Source organism: Prionailurus bengalensis, chromosome D2 (genome assembly GCF_016509475.1).
Source record: "Prionailurus bengalensis isolate Pbe53 chromosome D2, Fcat_Pben_1.1_paternal_pri, whole genome shotgun sequence".
Taxonomy (NCBI): domain Eukaryota; kingdom Metazoa; phylum Chordata; class Mammalia; order Carnivora; family Felidae; genus Prionailurus; species Prionailurus bengalensis.
In genome coordinates, this window is record NC_057351.1 from 15416853 (window position 1) to 15441444 (window position 24592).

Genomic DNA, 24592 nt, shown 5'->3' on the forward strand with positions numbered 1-24592 from the left:
CACGTTCTCCAATAGAGGAGCCTTGAAGGTATATTTCTCTCTATACTGTGCTCAGGGTTAGCACCGTTTTAAGTGTCTGTCATAGCTTTGAAAGTCTGGAAACTTCTTTGTTTAGAGCTGCTTGTGGAGGTTTCTGTACAAAGGATATCTCTGCTGAAATCCGGAGGATTTGCTGAACGTATTGAATTGTGGCCCTGCAACCGATCTGTTTAGCCATCAAGATGGCCCATCTCACTCCGCAGTCGTGTCTCTTGGGCATTATCGCCCACATGCCGAGGACACTTCCGGAGATGAATGCAGCCTCTCAGAAATGAAACCAAGGACAACAACAGCTTCTAGAAAGAAGAGGAGGAGGTTCGGCCAGGAGGAGGAGCTGGGGGAGGAGCAAGGGGAGGGAGTCAGTTGACTTTGCTTCCTGGGATTTGAAAAGCCGAATCCATGTGCTGTTGATAGAGACAGTAGATCCAAAATGAATACACCCTCCTTAGTAGTGATGAAGTATGCCAGCGGACGTGAGGGGACAAACCAAGTTACAACACTAACCCAGGTCCTCAACCTTTCTGCGAGTGATTAAAAACAGGGAGCGGAAGGAGCAGGTGGTAGAATCTGCCTTCCCAGGTGCAGCAGAGAGAATGTGTGCTCATATCTTAACCCTTGCTTAGCCTCTTCAGGTGGCTGAGGTGTGCAAAGAATCTGCGGGTATTCCGAGCTATCACCGCGGTGTTCCTCTTTCCTCATGTGGTTCCTGAAATTGTTTCATTTGCCCTGCAAAAAGATATTTCGGCTCTTTCTTCTGCCTCTTCCCCGCCTCTCTTTTTAAGCTGACTTTGGATGACCCCTTAAATCTAGTTGTTGATTGTGGACTTAATGGTCAGTTCAGTGGGCTCCTTGTTATAGGGAGAACAGAAAACCCTCACCTGCACGTGATAGACACGTCTTGCCCCTGCATTGGACGGCGCTAAGGTGGGCATTCATTTGAATGTAAGCCCTGACCCTCTTCTCCTGAAGCCATATTCAAAACTCCAGAGAATTAGGTCAACAGGCACATGTTAGCCCCATCTCTCCTCTAGAGTAGCTTCCTCATTTCAATTTTTTTTTTCCACGTCCAAGCACGAGAGAAACTCTGCAGGAAGCAGAGAGTCCCCCAACCCTGGGGTATTCTAGTCAACTCGGTGACCACAATGGCTGACGGACAACACCCCTGACACTCGACCTTTATGATTCTGTGTCCTTGCCTATTGGAACCCGTGTGAGAGTTGAATTAACATCCTTGCTCTTTCAGCCTTCCAAGAACCTGGACAGCGATGAGGACTCCCCTCTAGTGACCCTGTCCTTTGCCCTGTGCATCCTGGGGAGGCGAGCTCTGGGAACGGCAGCTCACAACATGGCCCTCAGGTACCTGCAGAAACAGTACCGGCACCAACGGTGTTTCTGAGTGATTTTTGTCAATCATTTTCTTTATTTTAAAGTTACGGATAGTTCCTTCTGTAATAAATTCTGCTGGGTCCAAAAGAAGGCTTTCTTGAGCACTGTGACCTTTTGGAGTTCTGCATTTGGAAATGCCACTAATACAGAACAGCCAAAACCCCAGGATTATGGGTACAGGGCCTTCTGTGTTACAAGCCATGGATTTGCTGAAAAGATGAAATGAAACCATTTATAGGAACTTCCTAGCCTGGTCTCTAGCAAAATTAATGCTTAATAAAAACGTCCGTTCCCTTTCCCCGTTTTTCCTGCAAAAGGAAATCATCACATCTGTGCTCCAGTGTAGACCGCACCCTGCCCTGTCTCTGCGGGGCTTTGATTAACTGGATGTCCCCTCAGCTGTGTTTTCAAACTCTGTTTCTACCAGATCTTCCTGCTCTGTTTGTAAATAGCTCAAGGTTCTCTCCTTTTTTAAAAAAATTGACCTAGGGGCGCCTGGGTGGCTCAGTCGGTTGAGCGTCCGACTTCAGCTCAGGTCGTGATCTCACAGTTCGTGGGTTCGAGCCCCGCATCAGGCTCTGTGCTAACCGTTTGCTCAGAGTCTGGAGCCTGCTTCAGATTCTGTGTCTCCTTCTCTCTCTGCCCCTCCCCTGCTCATGCTTTGTCTCACTCTATTGGTCAAAAAATAAATGTGAAAAAATTTTTAAAAATTGACCTATAATTGACATACATTATATTAGTTATATATATATATATATATATATATATATATATATATATATATGTAATTGGAACCCAAAAGGGTTCTTTTGGTATTCAGCTGGAGTGAGTGTAGACTGGATTACAAGCTTCTGAATGGCAAAAGCCACTCATGTATTGGTTTAACAACCTTCACAGCCTCTGCACTAAGTAAGTCGAGGGGGACTTGCTGACGGTTCCCGAATGCCCTTCTGCAGGGGACGGCTGTGAGCCCTTACCAGTGGAAAGTTCTGGAAGGGTGTCATCAGTTTCGGTGTGTGACTTGGTGAGGGGTGAAGTGGTATGGTGGGCACGTCTCCTCATTTCTCTCTGAACGCAGCAGCCTTGAGTCATGCACAGGAAAAGGTAAACACCGAGGTAGAGCTATTCTCACAACTCCCACATCTCTGAATTTTACGATGTTCTTCACAGGTGAGAAATGCTAACTGACCATTTTGGTGTGGAGTTAGAACTTGTTATAGGGAATACCCTGGGGAGGAGCTGACTGGCTTCTCCCGCCTGACTCAGCCTCATGCTGTAGACCCCGACAGTTTCCTCTGGGGTCGTCTGGGGCCAAATTTGATGATTGAAAGCCTAGCAGAAAGCTTGTGTGTGGGCTTTGTAAAACAGGATGATGTGGCTGCTGCAAGGGGCTCTTCGCTAAATAGGGAGTGTGGTTGGGGAAGGGCTTCAGAAGATTCTGGAATCACAAAATGCGTCTTCAGATAGTCATAGCCTCCAGGCAGCTGATCTTCTGTCTGACCCATTTGAAGTCGGTTTAAAAAAATAATAATAATAAATTCCGAATTTTCTTTGCAAACTGCAAATAAAATGCCTCAAGGATTTATTCTTTTAGTTCCTCCCTAAGCTACTTTCAAAGACTTCTTCCATCTTGCTCTTTGTGTGACTTGTTCAGATATTCCCCATCCAGGTGTTTCTTGCTTGGTCTGCTTTATTTATTTCTTCCTTGATTAAAGCACCAGGCTCACCAGCTGCTTGTTTTAAACCCGGTTTTGATGGGATTTTCTTTGTTTCAAACAATTTCTCCTACTCCCGCATCAGCTCTGCTTATAGTGATGAGATAAATCTGGGAACCATATTCTCAGTACTCTGGGGGAAGATTGGATTATCTGGGACCAGTTCCTTTTACTAAGAGGTCCCCTACCATCGCCAAATCCTGCAGCATACTTCCAATGCCATCTCTGATGACTAAAGGCAACTGACACTCTGCCCTGGGCCAACGGCTTTGGGGGCCTGATGGCATTGAAGTTCTGACTTCATCGGGTGTGTCATGGGGAGTGGGGAGGGACGCAGTATGAGGGGAGGCTGGACCGTGGCAGGGCCCCCACCTCTACCTCAGCCGAACAGCTGTGCTCTACACTGTATATGCTAGAATCCAGTAAATGGTTTTTCTTGCAAAAAAAAAAAAAAAAAAAAGATTCCACAGCTCAAGAAAAATGTTTAAGTGTAATTTTTTATAGATAGAGTCAAATTGCTGTCCAGTAATGCTGCCCCAGTTTGTAATCCAGCCAAGAGCGTTTGGCCATATCCTCACTAATGCCGGATATTCAGTCTTTAATTTTTCTGGTCTCCTGGGTGAAAAATTATCTCATTCTCATTTTAATTTGCATTTCCATTATTCATAGTGAGGGTAAGGATCATTTTACATATTTATTGGTGACGTATTTTTTTTCTGTCAATTTCCCACTGCCCATGTATATGCTTTACCCATTTTTATTAGGCTCTTAATGATATTTAGAAGGTATTCTCATATTAAGATATTAATATTTATTGGGGCACCTGGGTAGCTCAGTCGGTTAAGCATCCAACTCTTGGCTTCAGCCCAGGTCATGATCTCATGGTTCATGAGATCGAGCCCTAGCATCGGGCACATAGAGCCTGCTTGGGATTCTCTCTCTCTCCCTCTCTCTCTCTCTCTCTCTGCCTCTCCTCCTGCTCACACACATGTGCGCACTCTCTGAAAACAAATAAATAAATAAACATTAAAAAAAAACTTTAAGGGGTGCCTGGGTGGCTCAGTCGGTTAAGCATCTGACTCTTGATTTCAGCTCAGGTCATGATCTCACAGTTCATGGGATCAAACCCTGCATCAGGCTCCATGCTGACAGTGCAGGGCCTGCTTGAGATTCTCTCTCTCTCCCTCTCTCTCTCTCTCTCTCAAAATAAATAAACTTTTAAAAAAACTTTAAAAAGATATTTATATATGTTAAAAATATTTTCTATCAAGGTGCACTTGACTTATTTTTACCTACGGCACACTTTTTAAAAATTTTAATTTATAATTTCTGGATTTTGTGTCTTTCTTAAAATTGTTTTTTTTTTTTACTTCCAGGATATAAAAATAGTATCCTCCATTTTCCTCTGATACTTGTATATTTTTACTTCTTTCCATTGAGTTTTTGCATCCTGTCAAGTCTTAGGATTTGATTTTACTCTTCCTACCTTGTTACATTTTTATGGATTCTGTCAGAGGATACGAGACTCCTGGGTCAGAGACAAAGGACTTTGCTTCTCATAGCGCAGCGGCAGCATGAGCATTAGTGTGTTACTTTCAGTTCCCCTTGCCCCCAAGGCCCACAGGGGTGATGCAGATCCTGTTTTCCCTGACCAGAGATGTTCATTGAGCTTAGGGAACCAGCCTTTTCTTAGCAGAAAAAGTTGTCATTTCATCCCTCAAGGATGCTCGCTGAAAACACAGCCCTGGGGAATGGCCTGGGCCAACAAGTAGTAGTATGTGTTGGAGAATGAGCCCCCTCGACTACTGGCTCACAACAAATTCACATATATTTTCATACATGATGAGAGATAGGGATCCATTTTCTTCCCCCAAATGGAGAGCTGATAGTCCAATGCCATTTGCTAAGTAGTTTCTCATTAGTGATTTGGTCACTTAGTTAAAAACAGCACTAACTTAAAATACCACTTTTGCCGTATGCTACGTTCTACAGTCCCAGTCATAGGTGGTATGCTTCTGGATTTACACTTCTGTTTAAAGTGATCAATCTCTCTAATAACAAAACCGTTTGGTTTACTAGAGTGATACGAAGTTTTGTTATCTGATAAGCCTAGTCCTCCTGTTTTTACTTTTTTCTTGCTGTTTTGTGGTGGATGCTATTCTCGCTCAAGTTCTCCTCAGGTGAAATTCAGAATTACATTCTATAATAACCTCTGCTGGAATTTTGATGGATATTGTCTGGAATTTACAGATTGAGAAAGAAAATAAACAGCAGTCAGTAACATGGTGTATCTTTGTGATGATTCAGTTTTTTAAATGTCTTTTGGTAAAATTTTCTTTTTCTTTGAGATTTGTAATCTCTGGATGGATTATTTCTGGATATTTTATAGGTTTATTGTGATTAGGAATAGAATCTTTCCTGTCACATTTTTAATTGGTCACTGCTGATATACAGGAAAGTGATTTATCTTTTTTATTTAAAAACATTTTTTAATGTTTATTTTTTAAGAAAGACAGTGTGAGCGAGGGAGGGCCAGAGAGAGAGGGAGACACAGAATCTGAAGCAGGCTCCAGGTTCTGAGCTGACAGCACAGAGCCTGATGCAGGGCTCGAACTCACGAACCGTGAGATCATGACCTGAGCTGAAGTCGGGTGCTTAACCGATTGAGCCATCCAGGCGCCCCAGTGATTTTTTTAAATTTGATCTTATTTTGGGTGCCTTTACTGAACTCTATTATAAACATAATATTCCAATTAATTCTCTTTGATTTTCTGGTGGAAAGACATATCTGCAAATAATGACAATTCTGGCATTCCCCCACCCCCCAATATTTATCCTCAATCCTTTTTCTTATTACATTGGCTGTGACCCCCCAGTGCAGTGTTCAAGTGGGCATCTGTGTTAGTTTCCTATTACTGCTATAACGAATTACCACCAACTTGGTGGGTTAAAGCAACAGAAGTTAATAATTACCCTACGGTTTTGGAGATCAAAAGTCCAAAATGGCGTTCGCTCGGCTACAGTCAGGATGTCTGCAGGGCTGTGTTCCTTCCGGAGGCTCTGAGGGGAGAATCCGTGGCCTATTCTAGAGGCTGCCCTTCCTCCATCTTTCCAGCTGGGAGTGCAGCATCTTTCAATCCCTCTCTGACTCCAACTCTACTTCACCTGCTTCCTCCTTTCACTTACAAGGATCCCTCTGAGTACATTGGGCTCACCCAGATAGTCCAGGATAATCTCCCCTTCTCAAAATTCTTAATTTAATCACATCTGCAAAATTTCCTTCCAGTGTTTAAGGTAACATATTCACGTGCTGCAGGTGGTAGGATATGGACATCTTTGGGGGCCCGTTATTCTGCCCACAACAGCATCCTTGCCTTAATCCAGATGTTTCAGGGAACGAGAGTAATATTTTAGCAGTAAAAAGTAAGGTTTGTTGCAGGCTTCCAACTGACCATTTTAGCAAGCCAGGGAGTTTCCTCCTCTTCCTAGATTGCTAGATAAAGCTTTTATCGGGAAAGGATGCTGAATTGTTTTAAAATGTGGGGTCAGGCATCAGATGATCTTCTCCTTGAAACTATTAACGTAATGACTTACATTCATAGAGGTCTTCATGCTGAAATAGCCTGCAAATTCTAGGATAACCTCTATTTGGTCCTGATATATTATTCTTTTTATACAATTATGGGTTCAACTTGCTAATATTTTATTTACTATATAGTTACATGTACGTTCAAAGTGTGAGTGGCCCATGACCTTCATGTGTGCGTCTGAGCATGCACACAATATACTCTTGCATAATTTTTAAAAAATATTTTTAAAATGTCTTTGTTTTGAGAGAGACAGAGAGCATGAGTGGAGGAGGGACAGAGAGAGAGGGAGACGCAGAATCCGAAGCAGGCTCCAGGCCCCAAGCTGTCAGCACAGAGCCTGACGTGGGGCTCGAACCCACAAGCCGCAAGATCATGACCTGAGCTGAAGTCGGACCCTTAACCCACTGAGCCATCCAGGGGCCCCTCTTGCATAATTTTAAAATCAGGAATATTCCCTTAGGTGTACTTTATGCACAGGTCGTTCTCACATATTTAATGTTAAAGAGCTAACAGATGATTTTTGAACCCTGACGCCCCAGATGGGTCTTATACAGCAGCCTAGCATAAGTCACAAGCTCTACTTTATTTGATAGATTTAGTGGGGACATATTTTTGTCACTTTACAACAGTGACACAGCTCTGATGGACAGTCCTCGAGAAATAAAAATATATACATGCAAAGTTAGGGAGAATGACTAAATTGAGAATGATGCCTGGGAGAAGAGAAGCTCCATGGAGCGGGGCTGTCTGGAGGCCAGGCCCAGCCATCTGGGGTGGGTGTGAGGATCCTAGAAGTGGGAACCAGCATCCGGGTCTTGGCTGTGCCCTGAGTGACTTTGGACAAAACCCTTGCCCCCTCTCTGGTCGCCCTTCTGCCTGTGTCAGGTTTAACGTGGAGTCTGAGACCCCCTCCCCCTTTCCCCATTGACCTTCTTGGATCTGTCCTCCCTGAGACTGGACCCCTCCAATCACCACCCTTTACTGGGGGGCTCAGATCCCTGGGGGACTGGAGTTCCCTTCCTCACCTCCTTCTGGAAACTTAAGGGTATTTTTGCGCAAACTCCCACAGAGTTTGGGGGAAATCTAACAGGAAAGGGATAAACCTTCAGCTGTTTTCTTAGTCCCTCCACTCAGCTGCCATTAGTTTGGCTCTTAAAGAGCGAGGCCCCCCCCCTTTTCTCACTGGCATCCAGCAGTGAGGCTTTCTACCTATTGGAGGAGACTTTGGGGCTGAGAAGGGGCAATCCCAGCCAAACTGGGGTTTCATGTAGCCCCTTTGCAGCTGTTGGAGTCGTCCAAGGGCCTCCCCTCAGCTGGGTCTGGGAGGGCTCTAGGGGGCCAGGAGCTGTGTTGCCTGGGTTCTGTCCCCTCACTCTACATCAGGCACTTTATTGCTGGACCTTAGTGGGGTAGGCTTGCCCCTGCTCTTCCAGAGCCTGGAAGGGAAGACTGGAGGGCTTCTTTGAGGAGGCTGTGGAATGGGAGGGGTTGGGGGAGGAGAAAGAGGCCAGCAGCAAGCCTTTGCACATTGGGGTGGGGGCTGGGGACTGGCGAAACCTTAAATGAGAAGCTGAATACAAGCGAGCAAAGACCACAAAAAATACAATGTCTTAAAATGTTGATGTGTTTTGGAGATAGAATGGGTTAGTGTGGAGGTTCCAAGTAAACCCTGGTAATTTTTTGAGATTTGGTGTTTGAGACCTATCTTCTTTGAAGAACTGGGTCTCCCACTGCAGAAAGGCACACATACATCAAAGGATGCCTTCTCAGGAAGTCAAAATAGTTTCCCTGGCCCCAAGCTAAGAGATAGCTTGACGATGGTCTTCAAGTACATGGAAGGCGGCAAGTGGGGCCTGGCAGGTGCTCTGTTAATAGAGATAAAGGCGAAAAGATGGTGGCATTTTATAGCAGCACCATGTCTGCCTGAGGAAGAAATTGTACTGGCTCTTGGGAGCAGACTAGGGTTCCAAGAGGATAGAGAACCCCAAGATCAGCGTAGTCATGAAAAACAGTAGGCAAATAAGCCAGCCGTAGGTGCGCTATGTCAAGCCCTGTGCGGGAGGCCATTAAAATCGGGTCATCCAGCTGAAATCAGAATCTTGGAGCCTGTAGAAAACATGTAAGTTTGAAGCAGAGGAAAGAATTTATAGCCCAGAAAAAGAAGCAAGCATTCCTGGGACCTTAAACTGTAATACTGCTTGGGGAGGTCTTCTGCCCTGGCCTGGTGTATGGGTTCCACTCTGTGGTCAGCTTCGTAGCTTCTCTGATGGCTGGACTTCTTTAGGAGACACCCAGGTTCTCTGGTCCCCTGAGCCCCAAATCTCAAGATTACTTGGGCAGATCGATCAGAACATAGAACATAGACCCCAGGTCCCATCACAAACCACCCACTGAGGATCTCCAGGAACTGGGCCAGGACATCTCTGGTTGATTTTGAACAGCTGCCCTGTGGCTGACTCCTCGGGTCCTCGGGGCCAGGCTTGGGAAACACTGGTACGGGACAATGACAGTTGACCCCATCGATAGGGAGGCTGGAGGGAGCACAGAACTATTGGGTGTTCAAACGTCATGAAGTCAAATGTGTTTTTGAAAAGCTTCTCGTCAAAGCTTGCCTTTGACTTATTTCTCACTTGGGAATTACTATTCCACAATTTGTTTGGAATTTATTTGAAGCAGCAACACTGGAGGCCGCACACTTGCTCTCCAGTTATTAGGCGGGATTCTGCGGTGTGAACATCCTTCTGTTTAGATCTGAAGCTTCTGCTGAAATGAGGATAATGGCAGCAGTGAACATTTACAGTGTGCTTGCTCTGTGTGTACTGGGGGCGGTGCTCAGCCCTTGACGCGAGTTTACGTCAAGTAAAAAGGCTTGACGGAGGATGAGGCAGTACGGTCATTGGCCCCATTTTACAGCTGGAAAAACCAACCCACGGAGAAGTGACCAGCGTGGTGATTCACCACGGCGGAGTCTTGCCCAGTCTCCAGACTGCTGCTGCAGACACTGCTCTCTGCCACCGCTAATTCTGTCCCCTCCGCAGGAATCCCTCAGGTCGCCCCCATCCGTGTGGATGTTTCCCTGGGGCAGCTGGGCTACCCCATGGCACCCACCTTTCCCTCCTCACACCCCTGAGCTCCCTTCGTTGACGGCTTTTCCTCCGCAGGCCTGTGTTGTGGAGAGCTGCCGATGGGACTCACGGCCCCCGAAGCTCACTGTGGTCGGTGCTCAGGGTTGTGCCTCCCTCCGCGCCACCCCCTGCCCCGTCCTGCTGGCCCAGGGCCCTTTCCTGTGGGATTTGCCGCCACCTTGTGCTCAGTGCACCCCCACCCCCACCCCCATCCCGCGCTCTTGGACATGTCCTCTGTTTCGTTCAGGACTCAGGCATGGGTCCCAGAGGACAGATGAATGCGGGGCACTGGGGTGTATTTGTCCCCTCCCCCCACTGACACATGTCCACTGTCCTCAAACCATACTTGTGCACCCAGTCCCCCATGTGAAGAGATCCTAGCAAGCCCCCACCCGGCCCCCACATATACCTGGACAAGCTTGATCCTAAGGATAAACACAGAACGAAAGAGACGATAATGAGGACAAGGGACTTGCCAATAACAACAAGTATCAGAGCCAAAATTGAAGCTTAGGCATCCCTCCAGCCCTTCTGGGCCATATGCTGCCCCTCTGTGCAGTACCTGAACTCTAACTTTTTTTTTTTATTAAATATTTATTTATTTCTTGGGAGACAGAGAGACGAAGGGAAGAGAGAGAGAGGGAGACACAGAATCTGAAGCAGGCTCCAGGCTCTGAGCCGTCAGCACAGAGCCTGACGCGGGGCTCGAACTCTCAACCAGGAGATCAATGACCTGGGTCGAAGTCTGACACCAAACCGACTGAGCCACCCAGGCGCCCCTGTGCGGTACCTGAACTCTAAAACCAAGTAAGGCACATTGGCCCTACCTGAGGGACACCACTGCTTTCTTTCGGAGTGCCCTTTACCAGGTGGGAGGTAGCTGGGATCCAAACCACGGGTTGGTTTGATTCCAGAGCCGGTAGACTAGCTTCCTGGGTAAAGAATCCATGAAGGAATTATAAATACGCCATTATGCGGGGCGTGTGCTGAATGTATACACTAATTTAAACTTTTGAAAATGGCTGGTGACTACCTCAGGATGGTGAGGTGTGGGGGAGTACAGAGGTTAGTTCATTCGAACACACATCTTCCAGTTACACACTCTCAAAGCGAGTCTGGGTTTCTGGCCAGGTGGGTAGCTGGAGGGGAGCCGTGGCTTTGCTCCCACGCGTCCTCAGCGCGATGAGATGTTGAACATTTGTTCCCGCCTGCCTCTTTCTCATCCTTGCTGGCCTGTTTCCTCTTACAGAAGAGGGTTATACTAATCGAAATTGTGCAGGCATCCACGAAAATGAGACGAGATGATGGGATGAAAAGCGCTTAGTAATCCACAAACCGGCAGAAAAATGGAAATCGTCCCCATCTTTCTGTCTCACTGGGCAACTGGACCATGTTTGTTTGTTCTTGTCGGGGGGGGGGGGGGGGGGGGCGGAATCTTTAGCAGGAGAATGTGGCCAGGGGTGATGGAATCAGCCGTGATGCCAGTGCGTGTGGCCGAGTAGCACGGAGGGAAGAAAGCGCCCGTAAGGTGTGCTTTGCTCTCCGTGTGGACATGCTCTCTGGGTCTGGAATACCGACCGAGGCAAACAGGCGGGGCTCCTTCCGCAGCCCCGTGACTAATCAGCAAGCATCGGAAGCCCAGCCTGCAAATCACACTTAATTGTTCGCATATGTTCTCCAAGCTCTCCGTTTATGGCGAAGGTACCAGAAGGCTCTTCGCCGTGCTGATCTGTAAACACATAGTGCAGGGGCCTGTTTGGAAATGGGCTCAAGTGAACAAATCAGTCGTTGTTCTGGGGAGCCCACTGTGAGTCCTGCAGAAACGACCCCAGCCTTAAAGCCGTCTCCCTCTGAGTGCTAAAGTGCATCAAGGCTGGATCCCAGATAATGACCCCATTGTCCAAAACTGAAAATCCACAAACTCCAGTGGTCCTCTGTTTCCCCGAGAGAGCAGCCTTCTCGGCTCAGCAAAGGTACTGTGAGCGTCTGGGCCGCGTGGTTCCTTCTTGTGGGGACCAGCCCGTGCCTCGTGGCCGTGAACCTGCCTGACTTCTTCCCACGAGACACCACAGCACGCCAGCACCCCCGACCCGGCTGTAACACACGAGGACGTCTCCAGATGTCCCCCAGGGGCCCAGATTGCCTGCAGTTGAGAACCAGTGAGTGAGGGTGCAGGTGAGAGCTGGGCTGGTCCAGTCAGTGTGAGCAAAAGTGGGGCTTAGAGGGGAGGATAAAGGAACTTCGGGCTAGAGCAGAGCCAAGAGGATGCCTCTGTGAATAAAGAAAGCCGAGTTCCAAGACGGTGCAAACAGCCTTTGCTTCAACTGGCCATCCTCAAATTGTCCTTGTAAGGTGATGGCGGAGGATGCTGAAATGGGCTGGACCACTTAAAGCGTAAGCCTTGGGCCCTGCGTGAGGTAGAGTATCAGCAGTGAGGATAACAGGAGTTTGGACGAGCGGAAGATCACTGAGACCCAGCCTTGCGGTCGCTGGCGTCTGCTGGGATGGCCGAGTCCCTGTGAGGCAGAGGCTGGGACATCTGCGCACGTTGGCACACACACGTGCATGAATGCACACGTAGTGAAGACAGCAAGCTCGTTACTCTAGTCCCCACCCTGCGGAGCGGGGATCAAGCCCTGCCGGAGAGTGGCTCAGGGCCAAGCGGGAAGCGGTGCAGACCCGGCCCCTCTGATGGAGTCAGATGCAGGGGCAGGACCAGACATTTGCTCTCGGGTCGAGAGGTATGGTGTTACAACCTCAGCCACATATACAGGTCTTTTCCATTAAAAAGAAGATGTGCTCAGGTACCAGCTACTCACCGTCGTGAGAAGGAATAATATTTTTCTAGTGGGGTTTCTATTGAGATTTTGGCATGTCTTTAGGGCCACGGAAGCTGGTGCTTTATGTTGGCACCACGGCCTTGGTTGTGTGCGTGTGGGTGCGCTTCTTTAACACACGGCCATACACGTGTCAGGTTTCTTCTGGAACCTGTTCTGACCTGTCCCCGGCCTCACCCCACACAGCTGGACACAGCAACCCCCGCGCTGGCGATTGCCCGGCCAACAGATTCTGTGACAGGACAGGATGATCCCAGGTGGGGGGGGGGGGGGAGGACCACAGGGGGATGGGGGTGGGGGTGGCTGTTTATCCCCATGAAGGTCAACCTTGACTGACTGTCTACTCCAGCTGTTGGCCTGGCGGCGGGGCGGGGGCTCGTCATCTCTCAGCGGAATCTGAAAAAGACAAAGCCCTATGACGGTCCAAATCAGAAACATGCTGCAGGCCTCCTGGAGACCTCGCGCTCTCTGCCCCCTCCCCCGAAAGCCCTCCCCCCGCTCGATACATCCCTCTGCCTCCCTCCCCTTCATTCCCTGGAGGATAAAAGGCAGGTAATGAAACACCTTTCTTTTAGGATGCCTTTACCTTTAAGGTGCGAGGGATAAGACCCCCCAGTCCAGAGAAATGCCGGTTCAGGCTTTGCCTTCTGCATTGAGAATCACTGGAAAAGAACAGCCTTACGTGCCACAGTGTCATTTTTCTCCAAAAAGAGAAATGACGAGTAAAGCATCTGTTGTTGGGGGCCTTCCCGCTTTCCGTCCTGATAAGTAAGCAGCCTGTGGCTGCCATGTACATGCTCCGGGAAACAAGACGCTGGCGCCTTGAACTCCCTGCTCTGCTCTTTTCTCTGCAGACGCTGCTCTGGGTGTCTGGGCGAGCCCCGTAATCTTCCTTTGCCGCCACCCCCATCCCTGCGTCTGGAGGAGTGTTTTCTCTTCCCGGGTGTGTAGGCAGCCTCTCCGGGATAAAACCCACCCGTGTTCTGGCATCTAGCTGTTCCTTTGCAGGGCTTAGCTCTCATCTGGTGACGGGGGCATTTTCGGCGGTTTTCAGCTGAGAGCAGATAGTACTCGTCGCTGTAAAACTTGTGCTCGGCCCTGCCTTCCTGTGCCTCCCCCGTCGGTGCCTCCCAGGTGGCCACTGAGCCCACAGCCCCGGGGAAGGCTTTGTTCTGTGAAGGGAGAGCCTTTCGGGAAGGCTTGCCTCCTGGAACTCTTTCTGGAAGGTTCTGGGCTCCTCCAAGCCACAGCACCCCAAGCCCCCACCTGCCTAGACCCTGGCTGCTTCCGTTTCCCACAGTCTGCTCTGACTCGAAGCCACGGCGTCCCTCTCAAGAGGGTTCCAGAAGGAAATTAATGCGAGCGGTACATTTTGCAACGAAATGCTAAAATAGCAATCAGTGCAACTATTTCCCTGATGTGCAGGTCTAATGTGCTGCGTTGAATCAAAAGTCTTGCTCAGTGAGCCAACTCATTAAATCCTTATGAGCGGCCATCCTCAGAGATTTTCCTTCTCACACATTCTCCTGCTCATTCTGTCCCAGTTCAGCCCTATCAGGACTGCTGTTTCTTGTACTTGCCTCGTAACTACCTCTCAGGGATGTGAGAGGCCAGGGTCTTTCGTGGTGGCTGTGATGGAGGATGTGAGTGGAAATAAAGGAGAGAGGAAGAACACCTCTTCCTGTCCCCATTATGTGGGATCCATCGCCTTTCCCAAACCCGGGTTCCTGACGTTCATCCAAGACGTAAAGGACCCAGACCATGAAAGATTTCCCTTGGGCAAGCCATGTGTTCTGGGTCCAGGCAATGCTCAATTATGTGCAGGAAATGGAAGCAGAGCAGGAAAAGCTCAGAAACGTGAAAACCTGGATAATCCTGAAAAACCCTTTGGCCGTTCATTCTAACCCTCCCCCGTATTCCATTTCCAGCAGCCATTCACAAAAGGGCGTGCCTGGGGAACGGAAGTGCTCAGACAATCCAAATGACCGATTCGGGATTCCGACGGGTGTTGTTGCTTTCTCTGCATCCTGTGGTAGAATCCAGTTTTTATTATGAGTGACCTAACCTGGAGGAGACCTTGAGAAACGCAAAGGAGAATGGTCCCCAGGTGGCCCTGTCAGTCAACCCCGAGAAGGTCACCGCTGGGCCTCCTGGAATAGAGCACCTGCGTGTGGGGGCTCGCGGTGACCACGGCCTGCACCGTCACACTCAGACATCAAGCACGAGTGGCTTGGGGTGGCTCCCACAGCTACTGAGGCTGACCACGACCCCGGCTGTCGGGGTGGGGGTGCGGGTCTGGGCGCAGGCTCTGGGCGGGCAGTGGTACACTCTGGGCTGCTCAGGCTTTTAAAGGCTGGAAGGTCCTTCTTGGCGTGACAGATGGGGGGCTTGGACCTTGCTCAAAGCGACAGGTTTCTGAACACTGTTCAGTGGGAACAAACAGTAATTTGGACTTTGCTTTTCAGCCTGGACTCTTTCCTGTATGGCCTTCACACCCTCTTCAAAGGTGACTTTAGAATAACAGCACGAGACGAGTGGGTATTTGCCGACATGGACCTTCTGCATAAAGTTGTCGCCCCGGCCATCAGGATGTCCCTGAAGCTTCACCAGGTAAAAACCAAAACAACAATCCATTTTTTATAAAAGGATAAGCCTGAAACATGATGGGGGACAAAGCCTTTTTCAAAAACATAGTCCTTTTCTTGGCATGACGTTTGTGAGCGGGCGTGTAACTAAGCATCGAGGCCGTCCAGATATTCTTGACCTCAGCGGTGGTGATTGGTCTGCAAGAGCTGCTGGGGGGTGGTGATGCCCCGCTAGGACAGAGAAGGGGAGCTGGCCACCGAAAATGACATCTCAGAAGTACCCAAACTGTATTGCAAAGGCAGAGAAACCTAAGGCTGAAAGCCGTTTCCCTAGGCACGTTCCAACGGTTAGGACAATGGGACGAGGACGTGTCCTCTACCCCGTCGGGATTCGGAAGGAGTGTGGGAAGAGAGTCCACGTGGAGTGGACTTGGCCCTTCGGGTCACTGGCCGAGTCGCCATGTGGTCACTCACCCACGGATCAGCTCGCTGGTCTTCCCCGAGCCCGCACATGGACCTCTTTCCCCCCCAGGACCAGTTCACTTGCCCCGATGAATATGAAGACCCAGGGGTCCTCTATGAGGCCATCCAGTCCTTTGAGAAGAAAGTCGTGATCTGCCACGAGGGCGACCCGGCCTGGAGAGGCGCCGTGCTGTCCAACAAGGAGGAGCTGCTCACCCTGCGTCACGTGGTGGACGAGGGCACTGACGAGTACAAGGTCATCATGCTCCACAGGACCTTTCTGAGCTTCAAGGTGATCAAGGTACAGTGTTCCTACCTCCCGGCTGGCACCAGCGGTCACGTTTCAGGGACACAGTCTCGGAGGAGCGGAGGTGGGCAAAGGGGCCAGGGTCCCTCGAGCCTGTGAGAACCAGTGTGTCCACAAGGGCTTTGGCAAGGAGTCCTGGTAGACACGCGTGTAGATGAGGGTCAGGATCTGCCTTGTTTTTAAACACTTTTCTAGTTCGCCAAAGTTCCAGAACTTTCTGTAATAACCTATCCCTGGACCTGGGGGCTTTCTTACCAGTGTTTCTTTTCTTCGTATAGCCTCGAACCACTGGACCAAAGCAACAGCTTTCTTATTCGCCCTGTTTCCCCATGAAAGTGGCATCATACCCATCTTACAGGACTGCCCGCGGCTCCGGCTTGACTGCGAAAACAGCTTTAGGCCAAAGTCCTGTGGTCACAGATACTCAGACCCATAGCCCCGGTCGCTCTCCGTAGGTTAAAATCAACAGACTGAAAACACATGCCACCATCTGCTTTTCTCTCCGTTCCTTCCCCCACCTGCAGGTTAACAAAGAATGTGTCCGCGGCCTCTGGGCCGGGCAGCAGCAAGAGCTCATATTCCTTCGCAACCGCAACCCGGAGCGTGGAAGCATCCAGAACAACAAGCAGGTCCTCCGAAACTTGATTAACTCCTCCTGTGACCAGCCCCTGGGGTACCCCATGTACGTCTCCCCACTAACCACGTCCTATCTAGGGACCCACAGGCAGCTGCAGAGCGTCTGGAGCGGCCCCGTCACTTTGGACGGCATCAGGACGTGGTTCCGAACCAAGTGGTTAAGGTAGGTCTTTACCACCAAGGCCTTCATCCAGACGTTGGCGGGGGGGTGGGGGGGGAGCTCCCCCACTTCTGGTTAGAGTTTCACTGTTGTGTGATTAAAACCGCTATTCCCGTGTGGCCTAACAGATCATTTGTTTCCCTGAGCAGTCTTGGATGACGAATCAGGGAAACCTCACGCAGATGAGAATCTGTGTCCCTCGCACTTGCTGAGGCTGAGGTCTGGCTGGCGTTCGTGCACGGCGTTCACGCACAGCGTTTGTGCAGGGCATTCGTCACAGCGTTCATAAACTGCGTTCGTGCACAGGGTTCGCGCACGGCGTTCGCGCGCAGCGTTCGTGCACGGCGATCACGCAGAGCATTTTTACGCAGTGTTCGTAAACAACGTTCGGGCACAGCACTCATGCACAGAGTTCGTGCACAGTGCCCGCGCAGAGTGGCACGGGTTATGGGTCTGCAGGAGTAGCTGTTGTACATCTGTTACGGGGCCAGGGCCTGAACTCCCCAGCACACGGCTTCCAACCAATAAACCTTTCTGCTTGGGATAATGTCTCTGGTTAGCTGGGATGAATTCTAGGCGGTTTGGCCCAAGTATGGCAGAGCTCCAGATCTCAGGCCTCGAAGCCCAGGGTTCTTTCAGAAGGTCAAGGCTGCAGCATGTGGATCCCGATGTGTCATTCATTTCTCAGGCACTGGCTTTTGGGGAGCAGACCCCTCCCCCGCTCCCCTGCATCCCAAGTGTGGTGCTCACCTGTAGAGTGTGGTCTTTTTTAATCCTGATTTCCACAGGGGTGTGGTGGGGCACTGGAGGGGGGGGGCGGGTAGAAATGTCTGGTGAGGGCCCTGGAAGTCCCTCTCCCCCGACAGGATGCGGAAGGGCTGTAACACCGGCCAGCATGGTACAGGCAACATCGAAGACGTGGATGGGAGGGCTGCCCCGTCCGCGGGAGGCGGCCACGCTCCGGGCGGCGAGAGCCAGGAGAGCAGCACGGAGCAGCCCAGAAAAGATGGGACCCACCACTGGTCACCGCACGAAGGGACACAGAGGACAGGTGGGTGCAGCGGGCCTCACGGTTACTGATCAAGGCTCCTCTGGTCCCCGTGACCGACACCACGGGTTATGCTGTCATTCTAGCCTCGGAGAACTCCTTCTTACAAGAAGAAAAAATCAGGATTGGGCCACAGGATGCCCTAAATTTACTGACTCTTGAAGGTTCTACCCAGGAAAACCTCTGGTAGACTCAGCTTTTTTTTTTTTAAGTTCATTTATTTATTTTGAGAGAGCACACAAGTTGGGGAGGGGCGGAGAGAGAGGGAGGGAGGGAATCCCAAACAGGTTTCACACTGTCAGCAAGAGCCCAAGGGGCTCGAACTCACAAACCGTGAGATCATGACCTGAGCCGAAATCAAGAGTTGGATGCTTAACCGACAGAGCCACCCAGACGCCCCTATTAGAACTCAACTTTTATCCTTTATCCATATCCTGTCACCTTAGCCAGCCATCTGTCTGTCCATCTGTCCCCCCCCTTACTCACTTGGTGGCCATCGGATCGTGTGCCTACTGTGTGTGGCTGTGCTGTAGCTACCGATCCAGGCTGGCATGTGCCTCCTTCCAGGAGTGGACCCTCATTCCTCTCTGCATCTGTGGGGTGCACAGACAGGCCTCCTGCCCCCCCTTTCCTGCTTCTCTCTGGTTCCTGCCTCCACCGCCCCCCCCCCCCCCCCCCGCCACATACACCTGCCATTTCAGAGGACAAGAAACGAGGCGGAAAAGGGTGCCGGCAGACCTGATGGACGAGGTGCACTGGTCCATGCCTGGGGAGAGTTTAAAGTTTAGAATCGCTTTGCAACTGATGCCCACCTAGTGAGGCTCACCCAGGTGGATGAGGTCCTGAAGCCCGCTCCCCTGGGGAGAGGGTAGGAGAGGCGGCACCGAGGGCTCGAGAGGACACGCCAGGTGGCTTCAGGATGGGCAGCTGCTGTGTCCTAGCTCCTGCCCACACATCGGTGCTCGGCTTTGCCCTTCACAACTTGTTAAGCTGTTACACCTTTTGGCCTTGGCGCTTCCTTACCATCCAGAAGCCTTCGCTAAACACCTCTCTGTGCATGTCCCACAGGCCAGCTCTGTACGGAGGGAGTTAGCAAGGGACGGTCCCTGCCTCCTGGAAGTGCCCCAAGCAAGGCTGAGGATTTGACTGAAACAGTGAGGGTTTACATAAACACAGGCAAGGTGGTAGGTAGATAGACAGATGATAGGAAGGAATGAAGGAGGAAGAAGAAAGAAAGAAAAAGAAAAAAGAAAGAAAGAAAGAAACAAAGAAAGAAAAAGAAGGAAGGAAAGAAAGAAAGAAGAAAGAAAGAAAGAAAGAAAGAAAGAAAGAAAATAGTATAATACATATAGGGAGGGACACCTGAGTGTCTTAGTTAAGCGTCCAGCTCTTGATTTCAGCTCAGATCATGATCTCAGGGTTCATGAGTTCAAGCCCCGCTTTGGGCTCTGCACTGATGGTTAGGCACCTGCTTGGGATTCTCTCTCACCCTCTCTCTCTCTGCCCCTCCCCTGCTTGTGCGCTCTCTTTCTCAAAATAAATAAACTTAAAAAAAAAATACACATACATAGGGAGGGGCGGGGGGAGAGATGACAGATGGATAAGCCCGAGGGACGGAAAGGTAGAAGATGGAAGGAAGAAGATGGGGAGAGAGAGGGAGATGGGTGGATAGGCAGAGTGGCTGGCATTAGCTGCTCAGAGGGGACAGAACCCCCTGCCCCTTGACTGAAGCCATCCTCCCTGAACGCTGAGTGAGCGGTGCCCCTGCCTGGCCCGAGGCCTCAGTGTGTGGCTCGCTCTCAGGCTGGGACTTTCTTACTGCTTGGCTGACCCTTGTTGTTACTGAATGAGGAATGTTAAGGTTCAAGATCACCGAAGTGATTTTCCAGATGGGAACGTGCAAGGTGGCTTCCACATGGAGAAGAGGCTGCGTGTTTGTCCAGGTGGCTCGTCTGCAGCGGGGAAAGTCTGGGGCCGGGGGATCTGGCGGGAGGAAGGCCGGGTGTGCTGGACGAGCCTCGGACCCAGTGAGATTCCTCCTCTTCGTAAGGAGTAAAAGGGTGCCTGCTGTGCTGGGCCCGGCAGAGTCTAGAGTTCCTCCCTCTCCTCACAGCCCAGATGCCGTGGGTCGTGAATGTTCTTCCCATTTACAGCCAGAGGCCAGCACCTGGGAGCAAATACAGACTTTGGGGGCAGATATTACAGCAGGATCTTCCAGAGGGCAAACCAGCTGTTAAGTTTTCCTTATTGCTTCTCAAAACTGCTCCTGCCAAGGTCACTCCTGGCTTTCCATGCTCTCCAAGGTGCCTGGGCTCCCAGCCCTCATGACTGTCAGCCCCCACCCCGCCCCCCGCCCCCTGAGGCTGCCTCAGGCTCCCAGACCAGCGGTCGTCCTGTTCAGGGGCCTGAGGGGGCCCATCGCCAGGCCCCAGCGGCTTTGAAGCCACCCGCCCCGGGTGTATCAGGACATCCCTGCTGCGGTGACAGATCTTAATAAGTAACAATTGTTGTGCCCGACCCTCACCTGTGTGCTTTCCAAGTGCAAATTCACTAGTGTCACCATGACCCAAAGAGAGAGCCCCTCCCCATACTCACCTTGCAGCTGAGGGGACGGGCATGAAGTCACATCACTGCCCAGAGTCACGCAGCTGGGACTCAGACCCAGAAGCTGCCATCCTAACCACCGGGCACGGTCCCTGCACTCTGGCCCTGGGGTGCTGTGTCACCTCATCAAGTGCCACCCTCGTCCCCAAGCCCGGGCACGAGCCGATGGGGCCGCCGGCCTGCACCTGCCCCAGCCCTCCATCTGTGCTGCTGGCCACGTCCCTGCCCTGAGTTTGTCCTGTCCCCTGGCTGGCGAGTCTCCTCTCACACCTGGTCTCCCTTGTGACCCACAAACAGGCAAAGCTGACACTCCGTTCCTCCCCAAGCAGCCAGCCGGGCTTCCTTTATGTCCCCACTTGGGGGTGGGGGCACAGGGGGGAACCCGTGCTGACATGCCTGCAGAAGAGGAGTCACTGCCCCGCTGCAGGGGGTCAGAGGACCCAGAGCAGGTAGGATGGGCCAGCCCGCCCCTCCCCTCCCCTCCCCACCTCACACACAGGAGGCACTTCTCTCTTGCTCTCTTTGGCCCTTCCCGCAGCCCTGATGACTCCTGGCAGCCAGAGCGGTGTCCTCTGAACTTAAGGCAGGTCAAGGCATTCTTCAGCTGAATCTCGGTGTCACGGCCTCCCTTCCCACCAGCGGCAAAGCTGGAGCCCTTTGCCAGGGCAGCTATCACAAAGTACCATGCACGAAATGGCTTGCCCCACAGAAATGGTTGTGTCCCAGTTCGGGATGCTGGAAGCCGGCGATCAAGGTGCCAGGAGGTCTGCTTCCTCCCTAGGGCTGTGGGAGGATGTACGCCAGGCCTCTCCCAGCTTCTGGGGTCTGCTGGCCGGCTTTGGCATTCCTTACCTTGTAGACACATCACCCCCTCTCTCTGCCTCTGCACGTGGTGCTCTCCCTGGGACACCTCCCGGGTCTGCGTCCGAATCCCCCCTCTTTGAGGACGCCAGTCCCGCGGGAGGAAGGCCCCCCGGTATGACCTCATGGGACAAATTACACCTGTAACCGCCCTATTCCCAAGTAAGGTCACATTCTGAGGTGCTAGGCGTTAGGACTTGAGTGTGTGGATCTGGGGGGCATGCTTCTGCCCTCGCCTGGCCTGCATGGCTCCCCGTGACGGACCATCTCCCCGATACCTACTTTCCGCCCTCTGGCCGGCTCACGTTGCCCTGGTCCCCGGGCCTCCTCGCTGACCCTCGTCATGCAGGCTCCCCCTCAGGGCCTCTGCGCTCCTGCTTCCTCCGGCTCCAACATGCTTCTTCCCACGTCGCGGGTCCCCCGCTCACTCGCCCAGCCTCTCATCGAATGCCGCCTGCCAGAGAGGCCCCAGCAGGCCGGTCACACAGCACCGCCCCCACTCTGCCCTGCCACCACCGCGTCAGGGACCGGGAGCTGTCCACTGTCCCCGGCCTGCGACAGCACAGTGCAGTGGGTGCTGGGTGTGGCCGGCCCTAACTTCCGCAGGGGACGGACAGATGGCCCCCGCCCCATCTCCCCCAGCGAGGGGCCCTCGTGCATGTGTGTAGGCCTCCTGTACCCCATGCGCGTCTGTACCCCATCTGTACCCTGCCGACAGCGGCAGGAAGGCCCGCCGTCCACCCCGGGAGGCGGGGGCGCCTGGGGCTGTGGTCTGAGCTCTGGGTCTGGGCGGAGACTCCCGAGTGCCAGGCGCCCAGCACAGGGCCCCGCAGGAGCGTGTGGGAGCTCGGCCTGTCCCTGGCTTCCTGGCCCTGTGGGGGGAGGTGTGGCCGCAGGAGCGCCTGGGTGAGGCCCCTCTAAACTACCAGGCTAGGTGGCCGCTCAGGTCTGTGGTGGCCCTGTGCTCAGGTCTGTGGTGGCCCTGTGCTCAGCGGTCACTGAATGAACGAGTGGATGGTTGTCCCCAAGCTCTGAAAGCTGAGTTCGGCCGTTCGCACCGAGGCTTCCCTTTAGGGCCAGACGCTGGGTCATATTCCCAAGTGGGACCTCAGCGGTAGCCGGCGTCTGTCCGTCACGGCCGCGAGCACTGGCACCAAGAGCCGCTCACCCTGCTGGCTTGTCCCGGGTGCCCCAAGCCCCCTGCCAGAATCCCACCAGGGCCCGGCTCTGCACCTTCAGAAAGTTCTCCGGGAAACCTCTCCTGGTGGACACTCTCCTGGTGACGCCTTGGGGACAGGGCCCTGCCCACACCAAACTGGCACAGTCCTGGGAAGAAGGGGGACCCTGGAGGGCAGCCGAGGACCACCTCCTGGGTCCCCTGCGGGCTACCGCCCACCCCTAGAGCATCCGGGGTGTCTCTTGGGAGGCAGAAGGAGCCTCACCTGGTTCACCGAAGAGCTCAAGTTCTGCAGAGAGGTTACCTCCTCCAACCATTCGGGTTAGCGTCCCCAAGGGGGCCCGGGAGCTGAGGGAAGCTGGGGGTCGTGAGTCCCAGACAGGAGATGGCAGGGGCCACCCCTCCGGCCCTCGCCCCCCTCCAAGCTCTGGCTGATGCAGAAACTGCCCAGCGTCCCCACCCTCCCCTTGGCAGCTGCCCAGGGTTCTGCCTCGTGTGAGGGCTCCCGGGGTGAGTCCTCCCTTCCTAATGCTCACCTGGGAGCTTCACAGGCGGTGGCGTGAGCAAAGTGTCCATTCTGGGGGGGGGGGGGGCACAGGGTGGGGATGGAAGCCACAACTTCACTCAAAGGGATGCGGCGTGTGAGACGGTGTCCTTGAAAGTAGCATCTGGGACCCCCAGGAGCTCCTCAGCACAGCAGGGGAATAATCTGGAGGCAGGCTGGCGTGCAGGTCCCCTGAGAGAAATCTAGAGAGGCCCAAAGTGGGTACGCGAGAGGGACAGGTTGCCTCCCCCACATTCGGGACACAGACGCCTCTCCCTCCTGCCCCTGGAAAAGGTAAACGTCACCTTGTTTTTACTACTACTGTGGTTGAAGCCATACAGGGACATCTGCCATCTTGTGTTGACATTCTCTGCACCTGCTCACCCTCTGTGTGAAGTACAAGGACAGGACCGTCGTCTCTGATCTCCCCGTCCCTCGGCAGGTAGAAACATGCCCCACCTCGTAAGCGGCGTGCCGGAGCCCCAGGCCTCAGAGGACCAGGGAGGTGAGGGCTTCCTGAGGCTCCGTGCCGCGGACCCTTGGCACCCGATGAACAGCAGTGCCCACAGGTGTCCGCGGGGTGACAGGACAGCCACACCCAGCTGGCCCTCCAAAGACCGGGACCCCTTACGCCCACCCGCTCCTTGGCGGGTGCGGATGGCACGGGCACTCGGGGAGGGTTTCTGACTCGGGCAGGGTCAGGGGACGTTCTCCATTCCCGAGGCCCCGTGTATACCGGCCCCTGGGGTCCCAGGGACAGAAGGCCCCGAGAAGGAGCCCCTGGTGGGAAGGGGCAGCCCCAGCTGGCCGGCCGGCCCTGCCCTGGGGAGCCCAGACCTGCTGCAGCCGGTGGTGCCCTGACAAAGCCACCTGCCCGCCCTTCCGGCAGGCCGGCGCCCCCCACCCTGCCCCCACTGTGCTGCCGCGGAGACCCTGGGTTTCATCTCAGCCACAGCCCTCTCTGGCCTCCCCGTCTCCCCCCAGGCGAATCAAACTCCTGTGCCCAAACGAGTGGAGACCAGGGCTCCCAGAAAGGGAGCCTGCCCAGCCAGCGGACGTTAAAGGCTGTCCGCCGGTCAAGGGGAGGGGATTCCCACACCCAGATCTCTGTCCTTGGCTCGGAAAGTCCCTGCCCCAGCGCCCCACCCCAGAGGCCACCCTCCAGTGCACGGTGAGGGCCCGGCCTGCCTGCAGGGGCACACCCGGGGGTCTCAGCCTCTAGGGCAAAGTAGTGTCTAAGCTTCTCCAGTGGTTCTAATGGCCGAGGTCAAGAAGCCGTGTCCCCACTCAAAACTTTCCGGGGCCAACTCTGTTCCTCATCGGGGATGTATGACGCTCTAGGGTCTCGGTGTGAGGTCAGTCCTATGGGAGGGTCCCTGCCGTCCCTTACTGCCAGTCAGCGTGCTGTGTGCTGAGCCTTTGGGCACAGCGCAGCTGTCGTCCCTTCAGAGGGGCGGGGAGGATGGCGGCCAGTGCCGTGCACACCGTAGAGCAAACAGTTACCACCCGTGGGCTG

General features: G+C 52.9%; 1 protein-coding gene across 4 annotated transcripts in view; it reads left to right on the forward strand.

Annotated features, from left to right (window-relative positions):
- PCNX2 (pecanex 2) overlaps positions 1-24592 on the forward strand; it is a 305815-nt gene that overhangs the window by 275887 nt on the left and 5336 nt on the right. For all 4 annotated transcript variants that reach the window (XM_043596291.1, XM_043596295.1, XM_043596293.1 and 1 more), the window contains exons 28-32: positions 1283-1395; positions 15158-15302; positions 15810-16040; positions 16571-16845; positions 17709-17893. In XM_043596291.1, coding sequence (XP_043452226.1) covers positions 1283-1395; positions 15158-15302; positions 15810-16040; positions 16571-16845; positions 17709-17893 — 949 coding nt within the window. The remainder of the gene's footprint in view (positions 1-1282; positions 1396-15157; positions 15303-15809; positions 16041-16570; positions 16846-17708; positions 17894-24592) is intronic.